This window comes from Pezoporus flaviventris, unplaced genomic scaffold, assembly GCF_033815535.1.
Source record: "Pezoporus flaviventris isolate CSIRO_AGI_PZ_B2104156 unplaced genomic scaffold, CSIRO_AGI_Pfla_v1 ptg000025l, whole genome shotgun sequence".
In the NCBI taxonomy this organism is placed as follows: Eukaryota; Metazoa; Chordata; class Aves; order Psittaciformes; family Psittacidae; genus Pezoporus; species Pezoporus flaviventris.
This window is the reverse complement of record NW_026892573.1, coordinates 11,188,062-11,205,431: the sequence shown is the minus strand read 5'-3', so window position 1 is coordinate 11,205,431 and position 17,370 is coordinate 11,188,062. Positions and strand designations below refer to the sequence as shown.

Genomic DNA, 17,370 nt, shown 5'->3' with positions numbered 1-17,370 from the left:
TAGAGCAGGAGGTGATTTTTGACAGTCTCATAACTGATGGTATCATCTAATCAGTGAATTATGACTTGAGGTGGGGTTTGAGTTCAAAATTGTCTGAAATACTTTAATCAAGAAACAATTTTAGAAAAGTGCTCCACTATAACTGCATTTAAATTTAGCTGCTCGTTTTGCCTTCATTATTTACCGAATGCTGCTTTTTGAGATACCTATTGGAAACAATTTCCATACGAAACCAATAACTTAAGTAATGACTTGGACCTAGGTTAGCATTCATAACTACCTGGGTGTACTGCATCTTAGCAGCAAAAGTACTAATCAGTAGCCGTATTTCGTGTTACCAGCTTTTGTGAAGAACTGCTTCAAGATCAACTTACACCAGCATGCTAATTCTCAGCTGGAGGGCACACGCAGAGAACGTAGAGCGAGCCCTGGTATCACCAGGAAGTCAGAAGAGGAGAAAGCACAGGGCTGTACCCTGGCCACAGTGTAATCTCTCTGCCTCAGGAGATTTCTTTGATGTCCCTCCAGGATACTTCCAGATCCCCACACTGAACTCAAGGATTACTAGGTGTCCTAACTAGGTGAGCTCTCAGGAGCTAGGTCGCAGTGCACTTACAAGGATGAGCCCAAACCATGCTGGTTGGGCTGGTGCAGGACTGTCCTGGGTTCAGGTTTGAGCCATGAATTTGGTTGAAGCAACTCCAGGGGAGACTTGAGGTCGACCCCTCAGCTAATGGAGTCAGGGATACAAAAGAACTGTCGTGGTTTGAAACCAGGCAGAGGGCTCGTTCACTCACTCCCCCTTCTTCTTTTCCTCCCCCTACTCCTGGAGGGACGGAGAGGAGAATCGAAAAGAATGCAACTCCCACGGGTTGAGATAAGAACAGTTTAGTAACTAAGGTATAACACAAATCACTACTGCTACCACCAATAATAACAATGATAAAGGAAATAACAAGGGAAGAGAATACATCACCTCACCACCAGCCGACCGATAACTCACCCCCCATCCAGCCCGACCAAGCTCCGACCGGTACCTCCTCCAACCCTGCAGTCTCCCAGCCCTTCCGGCTAACTCCCAGTTACCTCCTGGGCATGATGTGCTGTGGTATGGAATACCTCTTTGGTCAGTTTGGGTCAGGTGTCCTGTCTCTGCTTCCTCCCGGCTTTCCCTCCTCCCTGGTAGAGCATGAGGCTCACAAAGTCCTTGGCCAAACCAAAACATCGCTATCAGTTCTGTTCCCAGGCCGAAAGTCAAAACACTGCACTGCACCAGCTACCAAGGAGAAACATGACTGCTACTGCTGAACCCAGGACAAGGACAGTGGGTGTAACTGTGTGCTCAGGAACTGCAGTGACAATAGAGCAAAAGTGTCTTGTGGAGAGGTCTTGTGAGTAGGCAAAACCTTGAACCATCAACATTTTTAACAAGCATGGCAGTAACAGTGAAAATTGCAACACATGAGATTTTTCTTCCATTTCTTTATTGCAAATAAAGTAGTTAAAATTGGATACATGGATACCTATAAATGTACTGTCATTGTTTTAAGGCATTAATGCTCTGAGATTAAAATTTTTACTAAGAAAAGTTAGGAAACTTGGTCATGACACAGATTAGTTTGAAAACAGAATTTTATACTTAAATTCATATCTTCAGATTACACGAAGGCAATAAACAGCTGGAGTTGCTTAAAAGCAAAGTACACCAGTTGCTGAAGACAGACATTTGGATTATGACATATATCAACTTTTACAAAGAGCTAGTATTCTTGTAGTATCAGTAACAAGGGTATGATGGCTGGCTCTGTGGACAAGGGGCAACCGGTGGATATTGTAGATTTTGACTGTACCCAAGGAGTCTCCCGCAGTACCTTTATAGCCACATTGGCAAGTTGTAGATTGGGTAACTGGGAAATAAGGTGGCTGGAAAACTAACCGGGCCATCAGGCTTAAAAGTACAGTGATCAGCAGTATGACTGCTTGACTCTGGGATCAATACCTGAGACAATACCTTTAACATCCTGGAAGACTAAGCACATTCTCAGCAAGTTTCCCAAAGATGATGAACTGAGGGGAGCAGTCATAATGCAGGAAGGCATTCAGAGCCTGGAGAAACAGGCTGCTGAAAGGAACCTAATGAAACTCAATAAAAAGCAAATGCAGTCTAACATTTAGGATGGGAAAAGCCTTGAATCAGTACAGGCTGGCGGCAGTAACTAGAATGCAACTTCATAGGGAAGGACACGTGTCCCTGGCGAACAAGGTGACCATGAGCCAGCAACACATCTTGCAGTAGACAAGACCAATGGCCTCCTGGGCTGCATTAGCAAAAGCACGGACAAGAGGTTGAGGGAGGTGGTTCTTCTTCCCCTCAGCACTTGTGGGACCACATGCTGCAGTGCTTAAGATTTAGGGCTGCCACCCATGTCCTGTGTTCAGCCTGGAGAAAGCATATGGAGATCTTAGTGTTGTTGACAACTATGTAAGAGGAGGGTGTCTAGGAGATGAAGCAGCCAGACTTGTATCCAATGTGCAGTACGGAAGGATAAGCAGCACCACGTCTGACCACATACAAGAATTTTTGCCCCAGTGTAAGGGAGAAATATTTACCTTTACCAGAGTCAAAATTGGCAAAGGTTGCCCAGAGAGGCTGTAAAGTCCCCATCCTTGGAGATAATCAAAACAGTTCTGTACTGTGCTCCAGCTGGACCTCTTTTGAGAAGGATGATGGATTACAGACCTCTGTAGCTCCCTTACAACCTACGTTATTCTATGGTGAGCTGGTCAGCATGTTTTACTGGAAGGTAATTTTACCAATTCTTTTTAAAGGATTACAGATTTAGTTTGTCAGGGAATATTAAGAAATAGGCTATTCCAAGATGGTTTTAAATCAGAATTAAACTAAGCAACCAACCTGCCAACCTTGGAATCTAGAGGAATCCATTCAAATGCAGGGGTTTAAACTCGAGGTAAAAACAGTGGTTTATACCCATGGAACGATGAAGGTGCAAGCGAGAGCAATAGCTTAGAATGACTTAGAGGTCATCAGAAGTAATATTCTCAAGACGAGATCAGAGAGCACTATTCTAGCACAAGACTTCAAATAAATTCATTTGGAAATAGGAATGCATTAGGAAATCAGGTAGTGGTTCACTCAATAAACAGGCTAGTAAGACTACTTCTAGGACTGCCATACATTAAGTGATGTTCAGTGTTCAAAGAAGGAACAAAACCAAGCTGGCAACAGAAAACAACCTAAGATGTAAGGCTTAAAGAGCTTAGTGCCTATAGTGTATAAAGAGAACAGGTAAGGTAGGAAGTGTGTGAAGGGTGTTGTTTATGGTAGAGGAAATGGGGAGAAGCCTATGGATTTGCTGCCCAGGGCCCAAGCAGTAACAGCTGAAGCAGGGTAAGTTGTGAGTTATACTACTTTGAGAGGGGGAAATTAATTAAATTTTGGAACAATGTAAAAGGAAATATCATGGATGTATCACATTAAAAATTGTAAAATAGGGTAGGCATTAGTGGAAAAAAAAGCAACCAACTTTAATCTACTTTGAAACAAATATGAAAGACTGAGTACACGTGAAGAGAATAGCAGGTTGAACAGGACAATAATGCTTGCGTGATAGGGATGGCATTTAAACCTTTTTCCTAAGTTTGCTACAACTTGGTCTCTTGAAGACTTGAACACTTCAATCTTAACTGTTGCTTTAATACAACTTGTGGTTCTGATGGTTTACAGATGAAACTAAAGGTATGAGTATATGCAAAACCAAAATATGAGAAAGATGCAAATACATACATTCCTGTTGTAAATGCAGCCCATAACAACAAAAATGCTTCTGCTAGCATGGAACCTTTAGTAGTCTTAAACTGGTTACACTTGCTGGCAAGTAACAGTCTGTAGTAACAGAAATTTCTTGCAGTATGCTTTTGATGGGCATTTTTAATTTGAAGTATTTTAAGTTCTAACTGATGAGCCTGTTTCTATTGTACACATACCCTAATACTATTCTTTTATTACTTCAGAAGTCCTAGTCTTTCCACTCACTGATCCATACAGTAGCTTCACGTCATAAAAAAGCCAAGCACAGATTAACCAACTTTGACATCTTTATTTCCATAAATCATTACACTTCAAGTGGTTAGATCCTTTTTTTCACATTTCTCACCCTAAGTACACACCTACAGTAGCCACTACAAAATGTGCATCTATTACCATTCTAACAGCATTAGTTATTTATTTTTTCCAATGTGATGCAAATACCATTTGCTAACAACAAATTATAGTTATTTTCTCCACATGAAATGGAGATAAGTTTTCAAGTGATAAGAGTTCTGCTTGCTACAGATTCAGCCAATATTAGAATATGTAGCAGCTTTGAAACTCAACAGTGAACTGTTAAATAAACAGTGTGAAAGCATTTCAATGGTTCTACAAATGGAGTTATTTCACACTGCACTAGGAACAGGATAACCTACACAGTCATGTCTATTCTCATCCACACACCTCTCCATTAAGAGGGCTTGTCTTCATACCCTTTAAAGACAAACCTTGTGCAACTATGAATTTAACGGAATAAAGATGCTGTTAGAACTACTTCTTGAAGCAAATACATATTGTCTGCGAATGCTCCATCCCTGGCAGTGTTCAAAGCCAGGCTGGACAGGGCCTTGAGAAACCTGGTCTAGTGGGAAGTGTCCCTGCCCATGGCAGGGGGGTTGGAACTAAATTATCTTAAGGTCCTTTCTAACCCAAACAGTCTAAGGTTCTGTGATTCTGTATCTGCCATTAGGAGGCCATAGTATATACTCTGCATCTTTCTGAATTGGCTGAAAAATACAGAATGCATAGAAGTTCCTAGTGTCCTCTATAGAATAATAATAGAATTTTCTGTTTTCACAGAAGAAAAATACGCAAAAATATACTCATCCTTTACATAAAAATCTCAAAAAAATCTTTGCATATTCCTTATGGAGCCAACTAAAGAATACATTTGTCTACAGTTGTAAATACCCTCTTTTACTAGAGATGCTTCATATCTTTGGTTTGCTTATATGCTGGATGAAAAAAGAAAAAAAAAGTTTTAAAGGGAATAAATACCTAGTTACCTGAGGCTCATCTTTCACTTCTTCTAACATGAACTTTGGATAAGATTAGCTGTTTGATAGCCAAAAAAGGAAATTCTCTACAAAACAATGAAACACAAAGCTTATTTTAGCAGTGCATATTAAATAAGACAAGGCTGGTTTCGTAAAACTAACTCTTCAGAACAGTTAAAAAATGAAACTAGAAATCCTACTTGTTCCGCAATTATTAATCCTATTTGTTTCTGTATCACTACCTTCCTCACAAATATAAAGGATTCCAAAAATATTCACAACAGTATTTCTATATTAATCTAGTTCATTTTATATTTTGAAAAAGTGCTTAAAGAGGCAAGTTATTAACTGCAAACTCATTATCTGTCCCATTGTCTAAAGCTCTGATTCAGTTGTTTAAAACCCTTGTTCAATACCCAACAAGGAATTAAGACAATTTTCATTTTTCCTTGCATAAACACCCTTCCTACTATTAAATTTCCATATCAAATTAAGTAACAGTTGATTGAAAAGTACAGCGTGATTTGTGTTAAATTGCAGATTAGCAATGTAGTGACTTCTAAATAGGAAGTTTCATCTCTAATGTAAGGCTTTGAGAACTATTTCAATGCTTTCATTTTTTATCCTTCTTCTTATTATCCAATACTTTATATTCATCCAACACAGCATGTCCGGTTTCCTTTGCAGTTCTCTTTACAACAGCCTTGATACCAATATTGTCAATGTTAAATGCTGTCACACCAACATTGATTGCAGAATTCATAGCATTGTCTGTAGCATGGCCAGCATCATCTCCATACCTAAAGAAAGACAGCAGTTTTGTAGATTGATATACTTACTATTTTAATCTTCACTGGAATTTGTTTGAAAACAAAAATTTAAGCATTGCCAAGAACAAATAATAATCACACAGCCTGAATGTATAAAGAATTAGAAATAACCAAGCCATTTGAGTAAGGGCTGCTCCTCTATCAGATGGATTACCAATATGATTCTTCACTTTTTCCTCATAAAACCTTCCAGTCTTTCTCCTTCCTTCCTCTCTAGTTTTGAAAAACAGAATGCTTATCTGCATAACCATAAGGGGGGAAGTTGTATGCAATACCCCCCCCCCCAAGTACTTTTCCACCTAAGTTCTTAGGTAAATATCCCTGTAAGTCCTATCCCCTGTAAGTCCTCACAACTAGGCCCACAGCTGCTAAACCTTCTCAGTCTGTACCATGGGTGGCAACATTGAGAAGGGAGGGCAAATACTGTCCTGCCTTCTCACTTGTTACAGAAAAAAGGGACTGGAATCACCTCAGGCATATTTTTTCCTCAGCTGGTACCACCACTGCCATCATAGTGCTTGGTTAGTACTTGTCCTGTGTCACCTTCACCTGTTGTACATAGCATAACATGATGCTATGTCTGGTGTAACAGCAACACATTGGCATGCTAGTTCAAAGTCCCAAAAGCAGACTCACTGAGGTAGTGCACAACCATGCTCAAGTAAGTTAACCCACACAGTCTAACAGGTCTTCTTGGTACAGTGAAGTGCTGACACAGTTATGCTCATATGTTGGAGGTAGCAAGGTCCCTGCAAAAAAATTCCACTGTGCAGTGAAGTTATCTGAAGTAACCTCTAATCAATACAGTGGCAAAGGGGAAGGGGAAGATACAGGCAGAAGTCACACAAAACCCCAGAAGGCTCAAAGCAACCTTGAGGATATGATGAAAACTACTAAGAGAGAAAACCTCTGGTATCTACACTGGGCTGTGGGTCCAGCTTCTTTATGCTTTAAGGGGCAATTCAGAAGTCTCGTATTAATTACTCAGCTGTGAAGAAAGATACATATCTACACCAGTAGAGGGAGAATACTGAAAGGGACAAAAGTATAGTGAAAGCAGTAACTCCAACTGTTCTGGGCAGCTAGACATTTCCCCAGAGAGCACTGTATTCACACAAACCAGGCCAAAGGGCAGTATTTCTGGCAGCATTAGAATCCCAGAATTACTTTTTCCCTAAGCTTCTTATGACCAGAGGTTTTTTGAGAATCTCAAAATAAGGCCAGAAAGGAGCACAAAATATCAAAAAATCAAACAATTTATCGCATTATCAGTACAAGCCATGGCATAATGGCTGGAACCAACGATGAAATAGAATAAAAAAACTTAGTGCGTTTTTGTTCTGCTTTTAATTCTCCGATAGAGCCTTGAATCACCAACATTGGATTTGCAGATCACAGATTTAATCCCACAGCAAAAATTCCATAATTTTTCAATTTGATTAATTATATTTGCCTAAGGAACATCACAAGTCGGTTTTAGATAACAACAGTAAAATCATTTAAAGTAGGGCTGCATCTTATCCAATACACTCAGACTAACAATTTCTTAATGTTAACTAATTTTTCAGTTTGCCTGTCTCAACTGCATAATTTGTAACTTTCTGGTTTTTTTTTTCTGTTCTAAGAAAAAAGTTGGGTAGATGTAGATACTGCAGTTGTTCAAATTGTCGTAAAACCCCCACCAAGGTAGTAGCATGGTTCTTTGGCAGAAATATTACTTCCAAAGCTACATTTTCCCCCAGTTCTGATCAACACGCATATACGATGAGGATCTCTTTATAATTCCATCCACAAAGGTTGTGCAGTTAAGTTTTAGCTGATTTTGTTGTTGATTTAGAGACATTGTGGTGATGCTTTGTTAGCTTTGTGGAATTTAACTCATTCATTGGAGTACTTTGAGGGGCAGATATCTTTGTCACCAAAACAAAAGCCAGCTTCCAAAAGACAGAGTATTTATATATATATATATACACACACACACACACACACATATATATATTTTAAAGATCACATCTGAAGCATTTTCAATTGTAATTAACTGCAACATTTAATTACTTATTGTTTTTCACTCTTAGTGGCTGTTGGCTGTTGATCTTCGTATTTCCTATCTTTATATCTAAAACAAAAACATTAATGTGAATTTATGCGAAACAAGTACCAGTACAATACCTCCCAGAATTCCTACTGAACACAAATGTTAGCAATAAGGCACCACTGACTAGAACTTCATTATTTAGCCTTCTATTTTAACACATCACAACACAACCCTGAATGCCAATCCATTTAATGCTATATGCTCATGTTTACATTGTTACCTTCTCCTAGTACTCTATGCACTTCCAGCAATCCTTTTGAACATCTCTCGCTACACTTACCACCGATGTCACTTAACCTACATGTTCATTGGCTCTTCACTTTCAACTATACCTACTGCACTTTTTTTGAGGAGCGCATTTTGCAGTCATTTCAATATATTCCTGTATTCTTGACTGCATTTTTCAGTACAGGCACTCCTTCTTGGTCTATCATTTTACCAACATCATCTTAATCTAAAATGTTACTACCCTCTCTCCCCATTATCTTTTTCTAAGAACATCTGTATTTTGCAAGTTGAGACTATCTCATTATTGCTATTAATGCCTTAGATTTCCTTACACAAATTTTTTTGTACCTACTTCCTTTAGCCAGACCTGCCAAGAGATGAAGTTCTTCCATTTCTCTTAAATTTAACTAAGTTTACATAAATTCAGGATCAGAGCTGAGAGGTTTGAATCAGTAACTTTTTTCATAATGAAATTATACTGTAGCACAAAGACACATAACTGAACATTATTTATAGCATAGCCTGAAGTTATAATGCTTCTAGAAGAGAGCTTAAAAAACCACAATCATTTACTCATTTCATATTTTTACTTACAGGAGATGCTCATTACTGTGCACTTAGCAGCTTATCATGTGCTGCATAATTAGAGCAAAGCTGGTACTTCAGTCACCTTCCCTGCAATTTGTAAGCTTTTTTTTCTTTTGTCAGTAATCAAACACAATGTTCTACTCTGTAGAACATAAAAACAATAAAAACATAACTTACTTGTATTTGACAGTTTTTACAGTCTCAGTTGAAACGCTTTTAGCAATGCACTTCGCTGCACTTTCTAAACCTTGCCACACTGTTGAAAACCCTGTAAAAATGATCAGCTTATTTGAGTCCACAGCATTGAAAAGTATGCAATTAAAAAAGCATATGGGATTTCTATTACCTTGAACTCCACTTGCTGCTACCACCAGAGCACCATCCAATGTGGATTTGCCGTCTTTATCTTTCCTGAGGGACTCTGGAACTAATTTGCTGCCATGCTTCTTTACGTGTGGAGCCAGCTCCTTCCCAACACAGCTTGCTATGGAACAGACTCCCTCGACTACCACAAAATAATAGTATGCATATTATTTAGTACAAACATAGAACATCTTCCTTTAAAGGTCCTTACATCTAATTAGAAGCACACTGAAGTGCTCAGTGTTGCTTCTATTTAATATGCTTATTTCAATGACAGGCTTCAATCCATGCTTAAGTACCCAATTGATACAGAAGCAATCTTATTTTTCAGATTCTCTTAATTTCAGATTCAGCTCCAATTCCTAAGAAACAAGTATGGCTAAACAGCACTTCAAAGGACACACTAGTCTCACACTCAAATTTCAAGAAACCATTTCCATTGTTTTGTTATCCCCAATCCCTATCGCAGATAGGGAACATGCTGTTTCTTCTCTGCCCTGACTTCTGGAAAAGCCTTTCTTACAATCTCTCCAGCTCTTCAGAGTAGTTTTATAACATCCAGCACAATTTTCTTTTAAACTTTAAGACTGTACAGTATATTCTTTTAGGAAAGAAAAGGATGCCTCAAGGCCAAATAATAAACATTAGTCCTAAAACATGTCACTCGCAGGAGATAACAAGGCAAAAACTACTGATCTCTGGATTTCATTGGATCAGTCCCTTCTCTAGTTTATTGGCTAGAGAAACCAGATCTCATTTTACAGAATATTTATTCAGACAAAAATATAATATACTATGAGATGCAAATTTTTACCTAAGAATTGGCTGACTTTCACAGCTCCTCCAGTAGCCTGCTTTGCTACATGAAGTCCCTTTGCTACAGTTGGGTTGACTTCCAGAGGTTTTTCTTCTGGTTGGATGTGTTCTCGCAGTTTAGAAGCTCCTTTATGTATAGCTTTACCAGTATATTCTGCGCCTTTTATTAGGCCCCAGCTTACCCAAGATGCACCTTCAAGGCAAAAATTGATTTTCTTACAATATACAACTTCACAGACTACAATTCCTACAGCTTTCCCTCCTCTGCCTCTGCAACACTGGAAACATTCCTGAAACACAGCCCGCAATGATAATCTTCCCTGAACAGGCCACCATGAATTCCTGCAGCTGTTTTCTTCTCCTACATGGCCCACTTTTTTTAAGTTCACTTTACTGAAGTTTAATACAGCCACCCCTCATCCAAACCTCAGCTTAATACAGATACTCTGTTTTTGATAGATATCCAAGCCGCAGCTGGGTCAGAAGTGATAGAACTGCATATCTCGCTGCTGTTACCTTCTGAAAACACACAACCCAACTCTCTAGTCTTCCTAGCGGATTCATCTTTATTACAATCAGTGAATATTCATTAGTATTTCCAGAGTTTCTCAAAGAAAAAAAACCACAACAGTTTATCTGCAGATACATGCCTGGTTTAATATAACTGCTTGTACAGGAGTAAAATTGTTCTGTCTCAGTGGTTTGAGTAACATTTAAATCCTAGTATTTACTCAAATGAGAAGCCTACCTCATTTGCAATAAGCAAGACTGTTGGCAACGGATTTAAATTCTGCACTGCTTTCATAAAGCTCGAAGTATACATTAGATGATCACAAACGGAACTGATGAACAACTACTTCTGACCACTCAGCTTTTACCAGCCCACATGGATTTAGGTGAAAATACCATTAAAAAGGTTACTCACAGCAGTTCATATTCAACACAATCCCCTTATTACAACAGTACCTGACAAGATTCCATGGGCAACTTTCTCACTCCATTCTGGCAATTCTTTCTGATTTTCTGCTCCTTCAGGTTGTGGTTCAATCCGTACAGTCTGAGACAAGTTAATTGCATCACCAGAGGTATCTGAAGGCTAAAAAGGGAAAGTAAACACCTGAGAATCTAATTTGCAACATTATCATCAGGATTTCTGTTTTAGATCATACAAACGCGTTATCAAATCATGTTAATGTTGTGCATTCCTCGGGTCAGTGCCCAGAAACTCAAGGGAAATTTGTGATGCAATTACTTTTGCACAGATAAGCTGTGCATTCAAAAAAGCTTATCAGAAAGTTCAGCATTTTCTGTATGCTTTCTTCATCCAGTAACAAAAAGATGCGCTTGCCAACACTGCCAAAAGATGAGACTTGTCTTTTATCATTTTTATCTTCTCAGAGGGAAGTCAACTCTGTTATTCAATATGGGAACTTAAGTCTTTGGTCACAGAATACAGCTGCATTAAAAGAATGCAGCTGTTCTGGTTGTTTTGCTCCTCATCCTTTCCTCAAAATGTAAAAATAAAGGAGATTATTCATCATATGTGCTGTTGATGTTTTTGCAGACTGGCACAGCCAAGGAACACATTAAGCTGTGCATGATACTGCTCCAAATTTAAAGTTGGATGGATGGGTTCTGTATAGTTTCATGTCAAACACTGGAGTTTCTGGAGTAGGTGTTAATCATTCAAACATACAAACCACCACCACAGTCTGGTTAGTGTTTCTAAAAAGTGTAACATCCCTTTAGACAGTTCACAAAGAATGTATAATTAAACTTAAATTACAGAAAGCAAAAAAAAAAATTAGTAATTTAGGTTTTTGTTGAGATTCTATTTTAGGATTATTCTAATATAAAAGTAAAAATTTCAGCAATTGAAACACTGCTGGTTAATGATGGATAGAAAGAAAAAATATTTTTGTTTAGTCTAGAAGAGTCTGTATTCTTAGATGGAAACTATAAGCAGAATAGAGTACACAATATAGAATAGTATTTGATATCACATGGAATTCTTAAGATTTCCCACAAATATTTACTGGACTAAAAGCAGAGTATCACACAAAGATGACTGTTGCAGCAAAAGAAAATAAACCCAACATTAACAGAAAAGAGTAGATTAAGACTTAGAAGGTTGCACCCAGAAGGTTAACAATCTATTGCTGACAAGTACTGTATCATCAGTTACTGCTTGACAGCAGTGTGAAATTTCATGTTCAAGAAACGTCTTTAGCCTGTGACCAAAATCCTCTGGAGGCTGGGCAGGAGAAGAAAAGCAACAACAACAAAAAAAAAAAAAAACCAAAACTATGTTCCAGATATAACTTAGCTACACCACAGCCTGGTGTAGAAAAACAGTTAACAAGACTTCTAAGAACTATCCTAAGGAGCAGAAATGGATTCTCTGGTAAGACAGGTGACTCAGGACTATAATTACATTAAATATAGTTGTTACTTAGACCCTCATGAGTACTATGTAAAATAGACATATTAAATGGCCATCAGACCAGGCATTGAAATATTTGTGCTATATCACAAGTTTTAAGACTCCAGAAATCTGCTGATCTGCAAAATGTGGTAGCCTGCAGTAACTGAACCAGCTCTTAACAGAAAAACAAACTAACAAAAATAAAAAAAAAAACAAACCAACCAACCAACCAAACCAAAAAAAAAACAATCAAAAAACCCCAAGCCCTACAGGGCACAGCATGCACTGCAGCTGTCTATCGAGTCTGAAAGCTCAACAGCTCCAACATGTATAAAAAAGCCATGTTTTTTTGTTCAGTGACAATTTTACTAATAAAATTTGGAATCACTGTCCTAGAATTTACCTGGACTTTGTGGCCAGACATCTGTTTAAATTTATCTTCAAAATGCACTCTCTCAGTTGCTGGGAGCTCTGAAGATAACCCTACTCTCTCATGGGATCCTGGCACCTGTGACATTGTATCAGGGAACATTAATAAAAACATGGAATTTTAGGACAAGGAACTAATGAGATACCAAATTTGAACTACTTCTAAGCAGGAAAACCAACAGATTTTACCCATTAATTCCTGCACTGAAGCATCACATTATTCTGTACTACTTTTCCATTTTAAGTAAAAACTAGGGGCCTCTTTTGCTAGTGAAATTCCCTGCTAAACTCAACAGGATTTATACCATAGCAGAACTCTGCCCACATGGCATGCTGCAAACTGGTCCTGCATCATCACTGCATTCAAATCTTGGTGATTCAACAAGATTCTATCTTTCATGAGAAGATACAATCTTATGAGCTTTTAAGTAGTCACTGATTACTGTTCTTCCTGACATGGTGCACCAGTGCTCTTATAGTAAGATATTTCATTTGTTTCTAGTCACTTTCTCTTACTCTGTATTTGTTAAGACTATGGGTTTTTTTCTATTTTTTTTAATTAGTCAGTATCTTACTGCAATAAGGCACTAGATTTATCTGTTCTGAGATCCCATTTGAAGGCAGGTTTTTGAGGTACACACTATTTTCACAGATTGTCTCTGAAGCACCTTAACATTTCTGAACTGTAAACATTTCAGCACAATATTCCAAGAACAGTATCATGAAAACTACACAACCATGTTTTCTTCTGAACACAAAATTCCATTTGGGTTCTATGTTACCTTTTGGAAAAAATAGAGAAAATATAAAAAATGGTCTCCATTTCCTCTCTGGGCTTACTATTTAGTATTAAAAACATTCTTTCCTCCCATCTCACAAGACCTACAGTTTCATTACTAGGTTGCTTAATCTTGGCTACTTTATCTGTTTCTCTCTGGTGAGCTTACCAAGCAAGAAACAGAACTTCGCAGTTTTACACAACTAACTGTAAACGGGAGAATTTATTGATCATTTACACCTCTCTTTATTAGCTTAAAATAGCCCAGAAATGTACCTGGATTCGAAGGTCAGACATCTGTTTTAAGAGATCCTCAAACAGCTCTCTGTCAGCTGCTGGAAGTTCTGAAGACAGTACTAGTCCCACGTAGGATCCCGGTATCAGGGACATTGTGTCAGGGAACATGTAGACTCCAGTATTGCAGCACAGAACAGGAGACTGGTCACGCATTAGAGGATATAACCAGTCACAGACCTAGAAACAAGAAGTACATAAAGGAATTAAAGGATGCTTTAAAAAAGAAAGCCAGGTAGGACATACTGATAAGCACCATAAACTTGATCTTCTGTTTAGTACGAAAAATAAAATAGCTGTATGCAATCAAGAAAAAAAAAGCCTATCACTATGGAAATATTCTTGATTTGCTCTGACAGTCTAATGTAGAGAAAATACTAATTTTCACAGGACTATAATTTGGGCTAGTAGCCTCTTAAATAAGGTCTAGTGATAAGGCCCAGGTACAGAAGCAGATGAAAAGCACTGCCAAACAAGTCAGGATTCACAGGGCCTGTAATTTCCTGCAGATTCAGGACAGGTTTATATGATAGGATAAAGAAGACATGGCTTTCATTGAGCGATTGTTGAAGACTGCTAACACAGGTGGAGGTGAAACAGGAGATCCCAAGCCAGGAAGAAGTTTTTGTTTGTTCCTCTAAGTTTCCCCTTCACTGATGAGACTTTCAGCAGCCAGTCTTAGCAGCAAGAAGAAGATCCAAAGTCAGAAACCAGACCAGAAACACAATGTATGTTACAGAACATGCTTACATGAAGCAAGCATGGACTATAAAAATGCAAATAATGCACCTTCTTTATTTGCAGTTCAGAGTCTGGATTAATATGGCCCTCAAATTTCTAATTATCAGTTGTCCTAACTGCAATAACTTCTCACTAGTTGAGAGTTAAGTGGGTAGTGCACCACCCTGTTTTACACTGACATGTTACACAGGCAAATCAACATGTCTTCTCTAAATGAGGAAAGGGAAGTTAATTTTATGAAAAGTTAAGTACGCTCCTTTAGAAAACAGAATTCATCAAAACAGTCAGCACTTGACATCCTTGGAAAGACACAATTTTTGCAGAAAAAGTCATAAAAATGTGAATTTGCATAAAACTTTTTTCCAACATCCTACCACACAGAGCAAGAACTTAAAGATGATTGCCTTTTAAAATTTTGTAACAGCTCTTGAAATTTTATTAAAGGACAAAATTATTTTCCTGTTACCTGAAGAAATGCAGGTGGACGATTCTGGGCCGTCTCGCTATCCGTATCCAAGAACTTCACAATGCGCAGATATCCAGGATATGAAGGAGCACTAACCTGCCCATCAGGAGTCACGAAGAATATCTGTACCCCTTGAGGAATCAAGATCAGCTCATCTGCATCCACTCCCAGGTTTTCAAGGGGAGGTGGCTGAGTACACTTGCTGTAGTAGTCCTCACTTACAGAAGAAAACTCCCCAGAGTCTGTGCCATAGGACACAGTAAAATGGCCATTGGTAGCTTGAGGAGTATAGGCAGGAGGTGCTTCATTTGGCAGACAAAGAGGTTTTGCAGATGGACTCATAGCTGGAATTTGCCCTGGGCTCACAGCTGCAACACTTCCATCTGCTGCAGGTGGCTGACTTGGTACAAGTAGAGAATTAGGGGCAGGGGGTCTTTCTGGCTTTTCTTTGGAAGGAACAGACGGGTACAACCTGGGCACCCCATCAGGGGCATCCATCACAGCAGGACTCGCTTGCACAGGTGGGGTGTTTTGTTCTAGAATGCCAAGTCGAATGTGAACGTTTTGCAGGGTCTCCCTCATCTTCTGTTGCATTTGCCTAGCAGACTCCCACTGGGACCCTATGCATGCAGGGCCCTGTGATGGAATGCTAATTCCTCGGAGCAAGTGGTCAAGCCCTTGCTTATAATAAGTTCTTGCCTCTTCCTTCTGACCCAGTTCATCTGTATTCAGTCCTTTATTAATAAAAAGAAAGGCTTTCCTGTACTCTTCATTAATAGCTTTAATATTTGCATCTTCTTGCATAATGGGATCCTGTAGCTGTTCCATTACTGCAAACTGTATAAAAATTATTAAAAATATTTATAAAGCCAAACAATATTTACCTTAGAATAAAATGCTTTCTAATTAGTTTCTAGTGATGACCATACTGCATGTATTAGCAGAAAGCTAACTAGCTGCTTGGTACAGTGTCTGATATGTTACGGTTATCGCCTAATAACCTTCAGATTTAGAATACGTGATTTCAAGACAGCAAGAAACCTATAACTATCATATCTAGTTACATCAGACATGTATTTCTTAGAAGTTAAACATCAGAAGAATATGGACATGCCCAAAATGAAATTTTCCATCTTAAAAAATTAAGATCAGTAGCAAATACAGGACTAAAAAAAAGTTTAAGAATTTACTTTTGATGATATTTTAAAAAAATCTTCAAGGTATTAAAAAAATTCAGTTAACATTTTGCCAATTCAAATAAAGGCTGAACTTAAAAAAATCAGTACATATTTACTTAAATATTTTAAGGGAAAGCACTCAACAGACTTAAACAAATCTTGGGAAACATCAACACACAGGACTGGGAAGAAATACTCTGAACAGTTAAAGCTGTGCTTTACAAAATAAAACCAGGGCATTATTTATTTCCTTTACAGGGTTTATAAAGTGAGAAAGACAACTGGTGTTCTCCCTTCCTTGCATTCCAGGTGACAAAAACTTGGAAGCACCAATATGTGCAGGTTGCAGGTTCTATGAATGTATTCCTCAGACTGCCTCATGTGTATTTCAATAACTGAAGAGCAGAAAAGAATCCAACAGGTTTATGTGTATATGTTTTAATTGAACGTGTATCTTCTGTCCTGACCAAATGCAGTAAATACAAATCATTCTTGGACAAAGATAGTGTTTACAAAACACAATGCAAAAAATTCCAGTGAAAATTTTTTTGCTGACAGTGTTGAGAGGCATTGTCAATTCAGAAAAAAACAGGTTATTATACTAGGAAATAATGGTTGTGGACAACAAAAATAGGGTACTATATAAAAATGAAAGAGCATGCGTTTTCAAGAAAAACAATGATTCTCTGCTGTAAACTGGATGGAATAAAGGAGGAAAATCTAGATAAAATCACAATGATAGCAAGACACAAAAAAAATGGGGTAAGTAAAAATCAAAGTTAAAAAAAAATACTTCTATTACACATACAGAAGTATTAATGCCACTGTACAAAGCATTGATGAGATATCAGACAATGATGAGCCACATTCTATCAAGCTGCACAAGAACAAGAAGAGGTGAGCAGAAGTTACTGATGTTTTCTGCCGAATCAAGTACCTTTTCCTAGAGAAAGTTAAGTTTGACTTATTAAGCCAAAGACTTAGCAACTGCATTAGTCTCTTTAATTAAGGAGGTGATCCTGCCCCTCTAGTC

The 17,370-nt window shown here is 38.2% G+C and overlaps 1 protein-coding gene across 6 annotated transcripts; it reads right to left on the bottom strand.

Annotated features, from left to right (window-relative positions):
- Positions 1-5,264: 5,264 nt before the first annotated feature.
- On the bottom strand, positions 5,265-17,099 carry SPART (spartin). Of its 6 annotated transcripts, XM_061457509.1 has the most exons (9): positions 15,160-17,098; positions 13,935-14,132; positions 12,855-12,959; positions 10,993-11,122; positions 10,025-10,219; positions 9,194-9,352; positions 9,025-9,115; positions 7,992-8,052; positions 5,810-5,906 (listed from the first exon to the last, which is right to left on the bottom strand). In XM_061457509.1, exons 1-8 carry the CDS (start codon positions 15,985-15,987, stop codon positions 7,992-7,994), a joined length of 1,767 nt encoding a protein of 588 aa, XP_061313493.1. In that variant the 5' UTR covers positions 15,988-17,098; the 3' UTR covers positions 5,810-5,906. The 6 variants fall into 6 exon arrangements, with proteins under 6 accessions (XP_061313491.1, XP_061313490.1, XP_061313492.1 ...); XM_061457507.1 differs by lacking the exon at positions 7,992-8,052 and having other exon boundaries at positions 5,265-5,906; positions 15,160-17,095; XM_061457510.1 differs by lacking the exons at positions 5,810-5,906; positions 7,992-8,052 and adding an exon at positions 8,059-8,934.
- Positions 17,100-17,370: the final 271 nt, after the last annotated feature.